The sequence below is a fragment of the Chironomus tepperi genome, unplaced genomic scaffold (genome assembly GCF_022539635.2).
Source record: "Chironomus tepperi strain 1889 unplaced genomic scaffold, CSIRO-AGI_Ctep_v1 contig_260, whole genome shotgun sequence".
Taxonomy (NCBI): Eukaryota; Metazoa; Arthropoda; class Insecta; order Diptera; family Chironomidae; genus Chironomus; species Chironomus tepperi.
This window is the reverse complement of record NW_027226382.1, coordinates 691328-706839: the sequence shown is the minus strand read 5'-3', so window position 1 is coordinate 706839 and position 15512 is coordinate 691328. Positions and strand designations below refer to the sequence as shown.

The 15512-nt window shown below is 31.7% G+C and overlaps 2 protein-coding genes across 3 annotated transcripts in view; both read left to right on the top strand.

The window, feature by feature from the left end:
* Nucleotides 1-4080: 4080 nt before the first annotated feature.
* Nucleotides 4081-7652, top strand: LOC139091690 (kelch-like protein diablo). Its single transcript, XM_070641842.1, has 13 exons — nt 4081-4206; nt 4392-4875; nt 5014-5384; nt 5440-5590; nt 5734-5793; nt 5855-5964; nt 6037-6119; nt 6180-6248; nt 6317-6382; nt 6444-6525; nt 6590-6693; nt 6750-6946; nt 7168-7652. The coding sequence occupies exons 2-13, from the start codon at nt 4421-4423 to the stop codon at nt 7190-7192; spliced, it is 1773 nt and encodes a 590-aa protein (XP_070497943.1). The 5' UTR covers nt 4081-4206; nt 4392-4420; the 3' UTR covers nt 7193-7652.
* A 1609-nt stretch (nt 7653-9261) lies between these two features.
* LOC139091747 (uncharacterized) overlaps nt 9262-15512 on the top strand; it is a 43325-nt gene continuing 37074 nt past the window's right edge. For both annotated transcript variants that reach the window (XM_070641916.1, XM_070641915.1), the window contains exon 1: nt 9262-9640. The gene's annotated coding sequence lies outside the window, so the exon portion shown is untranslated. The remainder of the gene's footprint in view (nt 9641-15512) is intronic.

Sequence of the window (15512 nt, the reverse complement as noted above, 5' to 3'; positions counted from 1 at the left end):
TACACTATTTAATGCGGTTATAGAATTTGGAGAAGTGAAGTACAATCCACTTGTCAAAAAGCAGCAGTTTAATGAAATAGATTTTTTCTCATATTTTGGAGGATTATTGGGTCTTTTTGCTGGAATATCTGTTCTATCTATTGTTGAAACAGTTTATTGGTTCACGATTCAACTGATTGAGAGTAAATTCATGCAATCATCCATAAAGGTTGTTCCGCTTACAAAATTAATAGTTGAAAAAGGCAACAGACTCATTAATATTAAGGGCTTCGTTATAAAGTTTTTCAATGAGTCTTCAATACATGGATTAAGCTACATCGTTGGGTCTAATTCCATTCAGAGGTAAGTGACTTCTTAAATTTAATAGTCAAGAATTGCCAGATAACTTAATTCCCTTATAGCTTTGGACATCATTTAACTGCCTTTGTTTCAGATTTGTATGGATGACCATAACTTTATTCTCAATGACTGCATGCTTTTATATGATTTCACAAACTGGAGAAATAATTCCTGACAGTCGTGTAGTTGCATATGATGATCATTATAAATACATTGAAAATGTACTTAAACACTCGAATGACACACATTAAAATTTTGCAACCAAGCAACTAAATTGAAGCCAATTGGTTGCAATACTGCCATCCTCGTGGTGGCAAGATTTCATTGTGTGCTGGGCATTTTATCTTAAAATTGGCAGTTTCAATTGCTTTATTTTAGATAAAATTTCCTGCTATTACAATAGTTCCTGGATTCTCATACAAAACAAGTCTTGGAAAGAAGCTGTCTATTTTTGCAAGAAACGCTACGTTGCAGGCAAGAAAAGGAAAAAAGCTTGTTCCCACACAGGAAATCATAAGGTTTGAAAAACTTGATAAAACTACTAAATAATCTTTAAATACTTCCCATTAATCAACAGAGATTCTGCAACGGTCAACTTTTGTTCAAACAATCTGGAAGTGACTTTTGGTAAAACAAGCTACAATTTACAAGGTCTAACAATTGGTTTAATCAAGAATAATTCAAAGATCAAGTGGTTTCAAGATCAAACATTTACATTAAATCGGAAAATATCATCCAGTTTTTGCAGAAATTCCTACAGAACGTGGAATGGGATTTACGTTTAATATGTTGGATGACAATGAATTGCTGAATTTTGATTCGTAAGATTTATGATGTTTAAGAGGTTGGTTGGGGTTACATTAGGAGCTTTACTTTTGGACTTTTGAATGTCCATGATCTCTCATGAATGCAGCCTAAAGCTAGTTCTATCGCTGGCTACAACTTGACAATTCTTGACTCCAAATGCAATTCTATCCCTTCTTTCCATGTGATTTCTTGCGTCTCCAGAGTCAGACATGATTACTTAAAGAAACTATACTTCAACTTAGTCATACTAAAAGAAGTACATTAAATAGCCTTTAATATTTTCTTTGCAGAAAAATGAATGAATATCGATACTTTAAAAATGTTACTACAAATATGGCTGAAAATTCATCAGATATAGTCCATAATGTCCTTTTAAACAAAAATAACAGAGGCGTCTTTAGCATGAGTATGAAAAAGGAGCAATTGAAAAACGAGTTTATGTGCTGGACTGTAGGTATTTTAATACACAGTAATGATGAATTGCCACGATTTGTAAAGCGCAAAAAATATTCACTATTTCAATATGGAATGGATATAAATATTGAGTTGACACCTGAAATTATTAAAACTGACAATGATTTAAGAAGTTTAAGTCCAAAGGATCGTGAGTGCTACTTTGAAGGTGAAAAGAATTTGAAATTCTTTAAGAAATACACAAAAACCAACTGTGTCATAGAATGTAAAGCAACGTATGCTATGAAATATTGTGGAGGCTGTTCAGACGATCTTTGGCTACCTGTTGAAGATGAAAATTATTGTTTCACTAGACGTGAAAGTTATCGTTGTCATGCTGAGTTTTTTATGGATTTTCTAAAGTTCGATGCACCATCATCAGAAAACTGTTCATGCTTGCCAACTTGTGATTCTCAAATTTTTCATATGAAATACTATTATAGCTATGCAAACAATAGTGATGAGATGACTATCAATATTCGAGTCAATCCTGAGGATGCAATCTTGTTCAGACGTTATCAGCAGTTTACATTCTCTGATGTTGTTTCGTACGTGGGAGGTCTTTTGGGACTTTTTGCTGGAATTTCAGTTCTTTCAATTATTGAAATTATTTATTTCTTTACAGTCCGGGTTTTTGTCAATATTTTTAGAATTCTAAGGAAGTGATTATTAATTTAAATTTTAATTAAATGTGGACATGTGCAAGAGGGCTGTTTAGGACTTGGTCCAGACCCCACTAGCAGAGCTGTATTCAAACTGGTACCAAAAAACAAACATAATTACTGAATTACCCTACCATAAGTCTAGTATGAAATAAATGCGATAAATAAATTAAGTACACTGCTAAATCATGGCTGGTAGAAACGTTTTACTACTTATTTATTTCTATTCAGCACGAAACATCAACAAGTCCTTTTCAGATAATGCCAGGTTGTATATTTTGACATAATTTAATTACAGAATCAGAAGCAGAATTTCTTTAAATGCAGCACGAATTTAAAGAATAAGTCTAGAAAAACTTAATTAAAATATCTAGTAGAAAACTTAATTACTGGGGTTCGGCCAAGAAACGAAGACCTGTATTTCCTGCATTTTAGATTTACAGGACTGTAGTTTTCGATAGTAACTTATAGTTCGGTGAAGATTACAGTACCGCAATTTTGAACGAGTACCAATGAATACCTAACATTTTAATTGAACTTAAATTTTTTAGTCTTCATTAAGTTTGTCACAATGAATGCAATTCATATTAATTCAAACCAAATCATTAATTGAATTTTTGTTAGCTTTTTTCCTTGCCATTATGCCTTTAAGTATTCCACAGTTAATCATTAGTGAAAAGATTAAACGAGAAGAAGACATTGTCTGCAAAGAAGAATTTCGATAGAATCACAAACTTTCCTTCTATATTCAAATAATATTTGTTTTCTACTTGCTATGGATATGTGAATGTTTGCCTCGCAAACTTTCTTAATTATTTCATAAGCGGTGATTATGAAAGTAACTTCTTCAATAAATGTAAGGCTAATAATTTTGGTGACAAGTAAATGATGAAAATATTAATTTAATGAGACATTTACCATTTTTTGCAGCAATTTGGAAAGAATTTTGAAGGAACTTTTGAGAAAAAGAGGCCATTATAGTGAAGTTAAGGATTAATTCCCGCTTTTTTTTCCTCACAAGTTTGTAACATTCATTCTAAATTACTAATGCTACTTCCCTAAAGTCAAAACAAAACAGCATAAAGCCGGGACATAATTATTTAATAGACCTTATGTTGGAGTTTAATGATTGGGAAAGTCGAAGTCTGATTCCGAAGTTGCTCCGAGACTGACCAAATGTCATTCAAAAAGGGAATTTGAGGTCAATTTCCCTCCTTTTTTAAAGAAATTTGCTAGTGTTTTAAAATAAACGGAAATATAATTTGAAATTCTTATTTTTTCTGACATTATCGTAACGTATTTTAATTTTTTGAAAAATTTCTGGGAGAAAAATTTTCATCATCGACGATGGATTGAAATATGTAGGATAAGTGCTCTTGTTCATATCATTATACGATATTTAAATTTCAAAAAGTTGACAGAGAAGTTGACACATTTTATTGCTTATAATTTTTACATTTATTGCTGTTTTAATTGTAGTTTTGGTCCATAAATCATGTTTTAAGAACTCTTTAATTTTTTAAATTAATAGTTAAGCCGTTGTGGGTATGTAAGAAATTTAAATTTAAATTTAAAAGTTCTTGAATTAAAGACAATTTCATATTGTTGATTATTGACGTAAAATCAAAACTTGTTAATTTTTAAATTGGCAATTCCTATTAAATTCTTTATAATTAAAACTTAAAATTTAATAAAAAGAAACTGTTGGTGAAAACAAAACAATAAATATTAAAATTCACTATCCGACTCGCAGCCAACTTCACTCAGTCCATAATTCAACAAGTTTGAAAGAATTGCATTCATTTTATATTTTCCATACTTCAAAGAAGTTAAAAACGCGTAAAATAAATTTGTTGTGAAATAAATTACAATTTTAAATCATAATGAACATAATTTAAGAATTTTAAAGTATATTCAACGTTTGTGGAGAGTGAAATCCATTAAGGTGCATAAAAATTCTATCCAAAAAGTCACGTGAAACTATGAAATTGAAAATTTTCTAAAACTTTTTCAGCCTTTTTGTTTTTATGCAAAAAAAAAAAATTTTGTTTGAAAATATTTATGAAAAAAAAAGAAAAAAAAAGTCATATAATTTCTTCTTCTTTGTATTTGTATTTTGTACCCCACCAGATTGATATATTTTTGTAACTGTCAACAACATGGATATCCTTCTCGATACGACTTGCACTCCAGCAAGATTATCGCACATATCTGAGAAACATCCGAAAATTACATTAGCAGAATTAAATGTTCTTCGTAGGCATCGGGAACTCTGCGATGTTGTTTTAAATGTTGGAAGTAGAAAAATTTTCGCTCATCGAGTGATTTTATCAGCATGTTCTGTCTACTTTAAAGCAATGTTTACTGGTGAACTGGAAGAAAGTCGACAAACAGAAGTGACAATCAGAGATATAGATGAAAATGCAATGGAATTGCTTATTGACTTTTGCTATACATCTCATATAGTTGTAGAGGAATCAAATGTTCAATCATTACTTCCAGCTGCGTGTTTATTGCAGTTATCGGAAATTCAGGATATTTGCTGCGAGTTCCTTAAGCGTCAGCTTGATCCAACAAATTGTCTTGGAATTCGAGCATTTGCTGATACTCATTCGTAAGTTCTGTTAAATTTATGTCTGTAGTGATAATGGTGAAGACCTTGAAATTTCCGGTTTTTATTTATCACTGCCAACACAACCATCTTAGTTCTCAACATAAAACAGTCTAATTTCCATTTTAATCTTCTTTTTAGATGTCGCGAACTTTTAAGAATAGCTGACAAATTTACCCAGCACAACTTCCAAGAAGTCATGGAATCTGAAGAATTTTTATTGCTTCCCGTTGGTCAATTAGTAGATATAATCTGTAGTGACGAACTTAATGTGAGAAATGAGGAGCAAGTTTACAATGCTGTCATGTTATGGCTTAAATATAATGTTGCTGAACGTCGTCAGCACTTGTCACAAATTTTACAACATGTTCGAATGCCTTTGTTGAGTCCTAAATTTTTGGTTGGTACTGTCGGTAGTGATCTCCTTGTTAGAAGCGATGAAGCTTGTCGTGATTTAGTTGATGAAGCTAAAAACTATTTGCTTTTACCACAAGAACGTCCATTAATGCAGGGTAAGCATTCATGCTTTGTATTGTCTTATGGATGTAATAATTTTGATGTCTTTAGGTCCACGAACACGGCCTCGAAGGCCAACGAGACGAGGAGAAGTTCTTTACAGTGTTGGAGGATGGTGCTCTGGTGATGCTATTGCATCTGTTGAAAGATTTGATCCAAATACATTAGAATGGAAAATGGTTGCGCCAATGAGTAAACGAAGGTGAATATTCAATTATTTTGTGCATCTTATTCATGCATATCAGCATAGATTGATGCTCTATAAATGTATCAGTCATACTATGTGCACTATGTAAATATTTCCAATAATCCAACCTTGAACTAATGACCCTTTTTGTTATTTAGATGCGGAGTTGGCGTAGCTGTTTGTAATGATCTCCTTTATGCCTGTGGAGGACATGATGGGTAAGAAGTTCAATTCACATCATTGTATAAAACTTATACAATTCCATTTTTTTCATTTTAGACAATCATATCTGAATTCAATTGAAAGATATGACCCACAAACGAATCAATGGAGTTGTGATGTAAGTCCTACAACAAGTTGCAGAACGTCTGTAGGCGTTGCAGTTTTAGGTAAACTTTTGTGTTTAAAAAAATTGTTTTACATGTTTACTCAAGTTTAATTTTTGTTTCAAATAATTACAGATGGTTATCTATATGCTATTGGTGGACAGGATGGTGTACAATGTTTGAATCATGTTGAAAGATATTGTCCCAAAGAAAATAAAGTAAGTAACAGCATTAGTTAATTAATGGACGAGAATGTTAATTATTGTTTTATATTTTAGTGGACAAAAGTGGCTCCTATGGTTAGTCGCAGATTGGGGGTTGCGGTTGCAGTTTTGGGAGGATTCTTGGTAATTTTTTGGCTATTTCTTGTGGCTTGATTTTTTACTGATTTATTCTGTGTTATGTCATATTGTAGTATGCTATTGGAGGAAGTGATGGACAAACTCCTCTGAACACTGTTGAGCGATATGATCCAAGACAGGTAAGCTTACTTAGCATAAAAGTAATTTGGACAGTTCCTGATAATATTTTGAATTTTAAAGAACAAATGGACGATGGTAGCTCCAATGTCAACAAGAAGAAAACATCTTGGCTGTGCAGTTTTTAACAATTTCATCTATGCCGGTTAGTTGCTACATGTGCATTAAAAATCAACAATTTATTAATACAAAATTTGATAATCTTTCAGTTGGAGGTAGAGATGACTGTATGGAATTAAGTTCTGCGGAACGTTACAACCCTCATAATAACACTTGGTCTCCAATTGTTGCAATGACTTCCAGAAGATCAGGGGTATGTTGAACTGTCTAAAGACTTATCATGATTAATAACTAAACATTTCATTTAAGGTTGGTCTTGCTGTGGTTAATGGTGCTCTCTATGCGGTTGGTGGTTTCGATGGAACAGCTTATTTAAAGACTATTGAAGTTTATGATCCAGATGCAAATCAATGGCGCTTATGTGGTTGCATGAACTACAGAAGACTTGGAGGTGGCGTTGGTGTGATGAAAGCAAATAGAAGTGAAACTGAAAATAGTTATATGTGGTAAGTTTGGCATTGACTAAGATGAGGAGGACAAATTGGTTTTTTGATCAAATATCCGGTATCTGGTTAGAGTGACATTGACTTGGTACAGGATTCGATTTAAATCCAATACCATGCCAGAGTCTTGCTCATCTGGTAACGAATTTTGGATCGATTAATCGACTTGTGCTGCTTCGGTCAATCCATTATAGACATTTGACTAATTCTTCTTTAATTTTCAGGATAAGAAAAGATTCTGTAGTTTAAGTCAAAAGTTTTGATCGGTTTGATTTGAGAGATTTTAACATAGACAAAAGAAGAATAGATGTTCAACTCATGTGACCTTCCTTTTAATCAACTAAAGGGTGTAAACAAATTAAGCCAATCTGATCTTTTTGTATTATTTTTTCATACAACAAAAAACTAATTCACATTAGGTGTAAAAAGGAATTTAATATTTATAGGCATTTTATTATCAAGGTTTAAAATGCTCTGACTCTACAATTTATTCTAGACATGATCATCTACCTAATCAAAAATTATCAATCAATAATGAACAAACTTCACTTTTAGATGATTATGTCTTAAATTTTGTAGAGTTCAGCATTTGAGTGACAAAAATTTTATTTGACAATTTTGGCTATGCGACGAATTTTCACTAATATTCTAAAGTGAAATTGAGAAATGGACAAATAAATGAGCTTAATGCCTGGGAGGTGCATAGTGTAGAAATAGTGGAAAATTCAGCATGACTCTGACTTTAGTCCAGATTTGATGAAATACAGTGCTCGGATTTATGGCCATTTCTACTCCGTGTACTCACCGGGCTAATGATTCACTTAACTTAAACTGCCCATACAAGACGAATTAAAAATAACCAAGATTATATAAGCTGAATTGATTTATGCTTATTCTAGATCTGCTAAACAAATTTGTGATATTTTTAACCACTTTGACAAATTGTCTAAATTGCAAAAAATTCAAATCTTTAGAGAATATTCTTAAAATCTACAAAAAAAATAATGCCAAATAAGTACGACTTAACAATCCCGCCTTTTAAAAAAATGGAAATTTTGTCACTCCAAAGTAAATCCTTGAACAGTTCATATTTTACAATGCACATACAAATTTTTTCTTGAATAATTGTGAATGCTTTTTTTTCTGTTTTATTATTATAATGATAATTATTATTACTATATTTACATTATTTCATTTTTTTAGAATACAATAAAATGTTTAGTGGAATAACTTTATTGTTTTTGATGAGAAATTTTTTTAGCAATACTGAACACACTAGCAGAGAGTTAAAAAACAGTATGACTGTAATTATCTACTGAATCAATAAATAGATTTTTTTTTAATTTGAATGAAAATATTGAAAATTTTAAAATTTTGTTTGATTTTTTGAATCACCTTTTTTCAGAATCCTATCCTTGTTAGGTAATTCTGAAGACCATCAATGTATGGTAATTCTGTAGAAATTGAAAATTGGATTTAAAAGACATTGGAAATTTTAAAAAATTCTCAAATGCTAAATTGAATTTTTTGACCCTCATTCACCCCTTACCTAAGCGTTACGTAATTTCTGAACGTTACCCTATACCAGTGGTGCTCAACCTTTTAGTTTTAATGGCACAACTTGGTGGTTTTCTTAGACAAAATCAAATATAGCATAAGATTTATTGCATTTCCAACAAATTTTGGAAATATATAAAAAAAAATCCACTAGTATGCCGCGGCACATTGGTTACCCACCACTGCCCTATAGGCGCAATCAGCCTATTCTGCCATCTCTTGGTCCAACTTTGTCATATCATTCTTGAGTGAGATTAAGGATTAAAAATCTCATCATAATTGTCTTATTCTAAGGATCATAAATCGTCCATTCAATCTAGTTCCAAAATTTAAGAATCAATTCAATCTCAAATCACCACCGAGATCGTCAGAATTAATAAATTTTTTCAATATTTCGCGACTTTAAATTCAAATAATCCAATATCAAAATATATATTTCAGTTGCATTAATTGCACCAAGCATTATTTACATTTACAAATAGCATTTCCATTTCCATTTCCTCACTGCAGTTCACATGGTTTTACACAAATTTCCGTATATTTCAACCCCATTCTACTCACACACTCCATGTGCATTTCCGAAAACTTTTGTTTACAAAATTTTCCACGTGATTTTTCATTCAAGAGAGTCGTGAGAGTAAGTCGCTGAGCTTTTGAGAGACCAAAAGCCCCACCAAACCAAAAAAAAAAAGCTCGCATCACTGGGATGCTGTAGAAAAATTTTCCTTCATTCTCAAGTCGGATTTTCTCGTAAACGGACACCAAAAAAGTTTTTTCACGTTCGGTGGATGGATTGTGAATGAAAAAAAAAAGAGGTTGAGATAAAAACTTTTTATCTGTGCTGCTTAAAAAAACTATTACAACTCATTACTTGAATAAATTGTAGTAAAAAAAGGAAAGGAAAGAAAACTTGTTTACAGCATTTTTTTGAGAGAAAAGTTTGTCATAAAATTGCTGTGTTTTTTGTTATGCTGTACGAGCGTTAGTTAAGACAAATTTATACTGTGTTGTGCAGAATGAAAGGAATTTGGTGTGTGTTGGATATAAAAAATTATTATTAAAAAAAATTGAATACTCATTAAAAAAGAAGTGAATATAAACTTAGTGTAAAGGAATTTAGCGCTTATTTAAGGATAAAAAGTAAGAAAAAAAGGAGCAAAAAAAATTAAATTACATAACAGTGCCTGCTTTTATTGTTATTACATCCAACAAAGAAATAAAAAGGATAAGAATGATTGAAACATTTTATATGTGCTTTGTGTGGTGCCTGAGAATAAAATAAAAAAAAGAAGCGAATTTATTGAGTGTAGAGGATAAAGAAAAATAGCACTAAGGGAGCAAAGATGAAACGGAATAATTTTTTTGGCGTTGCGAAAGTCTCTTGTGGAAATTATTTGAATGTAAATATATAGAAGAAGAAAAAAAAGGGTGGGTTACGGCTCAACACTAGCTTCATACGAATTGAGAATCAAAATGGAAATAAGAGATGGAAAAATGTTTTTTGGGATATACTTGTAGTGAATTCAAATTTTCTCTTTTTCCATCCAATGATTTTCATAGAAGGAAAATTAATAAAAACAGAAGAAGAAGCAAGCTTTATTAAATTTAAAGCATTTCGTTATCTATACTTGGATATAATACTGGTATACTGATGAATTTCACATTTTGGATACATGATGATGGTGAAATTCTGTTTTGGATTTTTGTGTTTTCTAACTGGATATACAACAAAATTTTATCTCAACTTCATTATCAGCATCAAAATATTTTAAACATGGCTTTATACTTTTTAGAAGATTAATCATTTTTCCACATCTACAGCATATTTTATATCGGTGTAAATGATTAATGTTCTATTTATCTTGATGGCTTCATTATGGGTAGTCCTTTGAGAAATTAAGGTATTCAAGGGTAAAAATAAATACGCAATTTTTTTTTAGAGGAAAATTTTATGAACAACACATAAACGCCTTAAGATGAGATCCTTCATATGCAGGAAGTATAAGCTCAGTGTTAAAAATTCTTTGAAATGCTTTACAACAAAATGGATTTTATGCTCATTCAGAAGCTATAACACAGTTGAAAGAAGCTTGATAGCTTAGTTTATAAGGTGCGGATCATGAAAGTTGGTGTGGATTTGGACTTCTGGGTTCAACTTCCACAATTTGTTTAGTGATTTTTCTCAAAATTAGCTTCTAAGGTACTCTAACAGACAATAAGCATAATCAGCTACATACATGATTCTCTATTTTGAAAGCATAATCATTAAAATCATTCATGTCTGTTCGGGGGTTAAGATGTAAAAAAAATAATAATTCTGCAACGTGACATGTTGAAATGAGTCATGAATGATGTAATTAACAAACGAGAAAGATACAAGAGCCTTAAAGTTCACAACGTAAGGATTCCTTCTGGATACGTTTTAACTGACTGAATAATTAAAACGAGAACTAATGTGGACTCATGTGCAAGTATCTGGAGTTTTTGAGTTGCTGCTAGATGTATGATAATTGCTGCTGAGCATTGTGCTCTACATACCTGAGCTTACACATTATAATATGGTATTAAGTTAAAATTGTAGCACTAGCAGGTTCCAGAACATTGTCGCACAATTAAAACTGTGTAATAAAATAAAGAAAATTCAGGAATCTTAACAAGGAACTCCATTGAGATCAAATTTTTATTATTTTTGGAATGGTCGATGAACTTATTTGATGATATTTTGAAGTTCTGTTCTTGAATTCTTAGGACATTGAAGAATTGACGAGAATTTCTCTTTAATAGTGCTCTAAATCGACTATTGGTCTAGTCCTTCCATCAATTCTATCTATTTGAATTCCTGCATTCATTCGTATCTACAGAACGATAAAGAACCATCCAAAAACCTTAAAAAGCAGCTTGAAATTATAATTTTCAAAGAACAAAATCGTATAATTTATTTTAATTGAAAAAAATTTGCTATCTTACAAGACGCAGCATTATGTTACGGAATTTTATCATAAAATTTAATTTTCCGGACAATGTAGTAGGCGATATCGTCAAGCAGTATCTGTTTCCATTAGAATACATTTTCATGGAAAATCCCTTTAAGATGACTTTCATAATATTACTTGCAATTTGTCGTTGGGTCAAATTTATTCTAGGCTTTATGCCAAGCGATGACAATTGAATATTCATGAAATGCAAAAACATTTCAACTTCCTTCCTTTTTCATCATTCTCATTGCTTAGAAATAAATTTGATTTTCTAAGCCTGCTAATTAGGGGAGAGGGGGTATAAATGGAAACAACAAGAATCCTCATGATCGATTACTTTGTGCGTGCTGAAAGAAAGCTTATTCTTCTCATAGCCCAATAGAATTTTCATAAAACTTTTCCTCTCGTACCGAAAAATCTTTTTTTTAATCCATTACGCGTAAACTTTTCTCTTTTCATTCTTTCTTTCCTTCCTTTTTATTCATGCATGTACGAGCTTTAAATTCATTTTTATTCCCTTAAGCATGAGACGATTATCATGAGCGATAGGCAGCTTTGATCCTTTTGAAAATTTTGGATCAAAATGTTTATGAAATTCAGAAGCTTGTATGGAATATTTTGAAAATGCTATTCGAGTGAGTGAATAGCTTACGGGAAGTTTTTTGAATGGATTGAGAATTTATTAAACGGTTTTTGGGACAAAACCTGAAATTCAAGTTCAAAATAAAGGACAACCTTCCGAGAAATCAAGCAGATTTTCAGTATAATTGAATGAGATATAACAAATAATTGATAAAGTTCGAACTATACCAGGAGCATAGCCTGAAGGTTTTCAAGGAAATGATGGAAAATTCTAACATTTTTGTGGATTTGTGTTAAATTTGAACAGGGAAGAAGCACCTCACAGAAAAAATTACCGCTTTGAGATACCAAAGTGTTCTGTACCATGAAAGCATGCTCTTTGCCTGTTATGGAGCATGCTCAGGATCAGAGCTCGAAGTTAACTCGAATTCTGTATGAAAAGTCAACTGGACTCTATATAAAATACGATCGACTTCGAGTTCTGTTATTGATTGAGTGTACTCATGAGTATGCTCATTTCCAATTGATTGTTACTTGCCTGTTAGGGACAAGCTATTATTTCCTTAAGGAAGCACATCAATTTTACACTCAACCCTTTCTTAAACTGAGCAGATCAATTGTTAATTTGAAAATGAAACTCTCCAAATGTCATTAAAATCCCTTAAAGGTCTGTCAATTCTGAATCAGTGCCAAAAAATTTAACCAAAAATTTTATAAAGGAATCGAATAAAAAGAATTGAAAGAAGAAGCAAAGGAAGAGAAAAATTTTCTGAGGCAGTGAATAATTTGATAAATCATATTTTATATATCTATTTATACATTCTTCCTCTGTGCTTCTCATAGAAAAATATAAATGAAAACGGAAGAGGAAAGAACAAGAAAAAAAAAAGTATAAATGATAACAATAACATGGACCGAAAATGAGTGAACGGAAGGCAGAGGAGAAAGAAAAATCGATAATGCCTGTCTTTTTTTTGTGTGTGGTATAAGACTCCATGCTTACATCTTTTTATCCTTACTCGTTGTGTGTTATGTGTTTATGTTTTGAGCCATGAACCAAATCTGCTAACGGAAAAAGAGAGAAAAGGAAGGAAAGGGCATACATTGAAAAAGTCTCAAAGATAATAATTTACTAGCTTGAGCTCTCGTTAAGCACAGCAATGGAAATATCGTTGAATATTATGATAATTTAATTAATTGAAAGAAAATTGTGCTTATTAAAGTGAAATCAAGTGGACTTAATTAAAATAAAGTTTAAAGTTGAAGCTACAATCCAATTAATTGAAGAATCCCAAAAATACGTATCGAAAATAAATTACTTTAACAATTGAAATCACTCCAATTATTTGTTTCTCTTTTAATTGGTTTAAAACTTGTAAAGCAGATCATGAACTGAAATGTATATTCTCCCTCCAGCGTTGTTTTATCTTATTCAACTTCAAAATATATCTACACTCTAATTGAAAATCGTTGTAATTTGTTGATTTCATAACACCTGAGGGTACACATTAATCTCTCAATTATCTCACAATAAATCTGTAAAGATTGAAAGCAATTAATATATTTAGACAACAAACAATCGAAGAAAAAACTTTCAGAACGTTTAAAGTTCATCAATTCTGTCCGATCGGTACATATTGATGTGCTACCACGAAGGCGACGAAGCGGAATCAATTAGAACCAACTTGAGTAACACAATCCAGATAATTGAAATTTTCGCTGTAAAACTGAGTCGAAATAAGCCTTCATGGGTTCATTAGGGCAATTTTGAGTCTTATCGTAAATACGGCAACGTGGCGGTGTCCTAGCGAACGAATTTGACGGTTCGAGCAAATGACAGCTGCTTGGCGAAAACTACTTAACTGTCATTTGACTATCACTTGCCTATCAGGCAAAGAGCTTGATTTCATGATGCAGAACCTTCACTATGGTACCTAAAAGCTGTGTATTTGCCTATTAGAATCAAATCTAAGTGAACATCCTCCTTGTCGTAGTATCAATTTCATTATGTACCGTTCGGGCTGCTTCAGTTTCCAAAATAGTATCCAAAAAATCAATAACTTCCCAATGTGTTGTCGCAGCACAAAAGAAACATCGTACTTGATATAAAATAACAAAAATTCATTCCAAGAATAAAGATATACAAACTATACTTAAGAGATTGCTTCATTCTACTTATATCACACTATAATCACACTTTGAATGAGATTTTTTGTCCATCATAGCTTTTTTTTGAAGCCAAAAAACTTCTCGTTAGTTTTTTCTTTCATTTATTCTGTGCATCTTAGAGATTGAAAGATAAAGGAAAGTTTTTATGATAACACAAGACAGAACTCTGCTTAAATCCTTTGGCATGAAAATGAATACTAGAACTTGACTTTGAAAATGTCAGACGGAATATTTAGATTTCAAAATAAGTCAAGAATGTGCTTCATAAATTCATGCTTTTGTTTCTGTCGAGTATAGGAAGAACGTGATACTTTTAAGTCCATTCTATCAATCAACCGATAATTACGAAATCTATTAGCACTTGTCTCTGTGTCCCTCGCTAACTTTCAATTTTCTGGAATGTTCTTCAATCCAATATTGCCCGGAAATCGACTTTAGGCCTGAATGTGGAGTATTGAAGGAACATGTAAAATCCAAATTGATTGATTTGCGGTATCTAAACCAATATGGGTCATCTAATTTCGTTGACAACTATCCATTAAAGTCTGCATTACATAAATATCTTATATCCACATATTACCCACGTACCTTTAAATATGACACTTTGTTCAAGGCACAATCCAAGTGTGATTTGTTTTTGTCTTCTTATGGCATTTTTTTATTTGTCACATAGGAGCAATATTTTGGTTTATTGTTGATAAACATTCATGTTTTTTTGGTATAAAGGAATTATTGAATGCGGATGTTTGTCCACAAATATTGTTTTTGAGATGGGAAAATTCTGATTTTATTAAAGTTTCTTAAAGTGATGATAACATGTGTTAGTGGGACATTTGCTTAGTTAGCAAATTAATACTTATGAATAATGAATGCTGGTAAAGCACAAATTAATTTATCGATCAAAAATCCAGTCCTATGTTAACGTGACTCTGATGTGGTGCTTACTTATGTACTTGCTGTTAACTGACATTATTCATCACTATTCAGCTTCAAGTAGAAGCTCATGGGAGCCGTTTTTTTTTTCGGATTTCAACCAAGGCTAGTGTTGCGAACTTGTAACTCTTTCCAACCAATGACATTCGGTTTAAATTTGAAGCCATGCCAGATTGACGTCAGTCTGATGCCGAATTTCATCTCGATTAGCTGATTTGCACTATTTGCGATTTAGTACCAATATATAGTAATCCCACAAAAGTTTTCATTTTGTATTTATTAATAATTTAATAAATATATTTTACAAAGGGTCGCCAAGAAAATTTCTAATAATCCTAGATAATCCCTTCCAT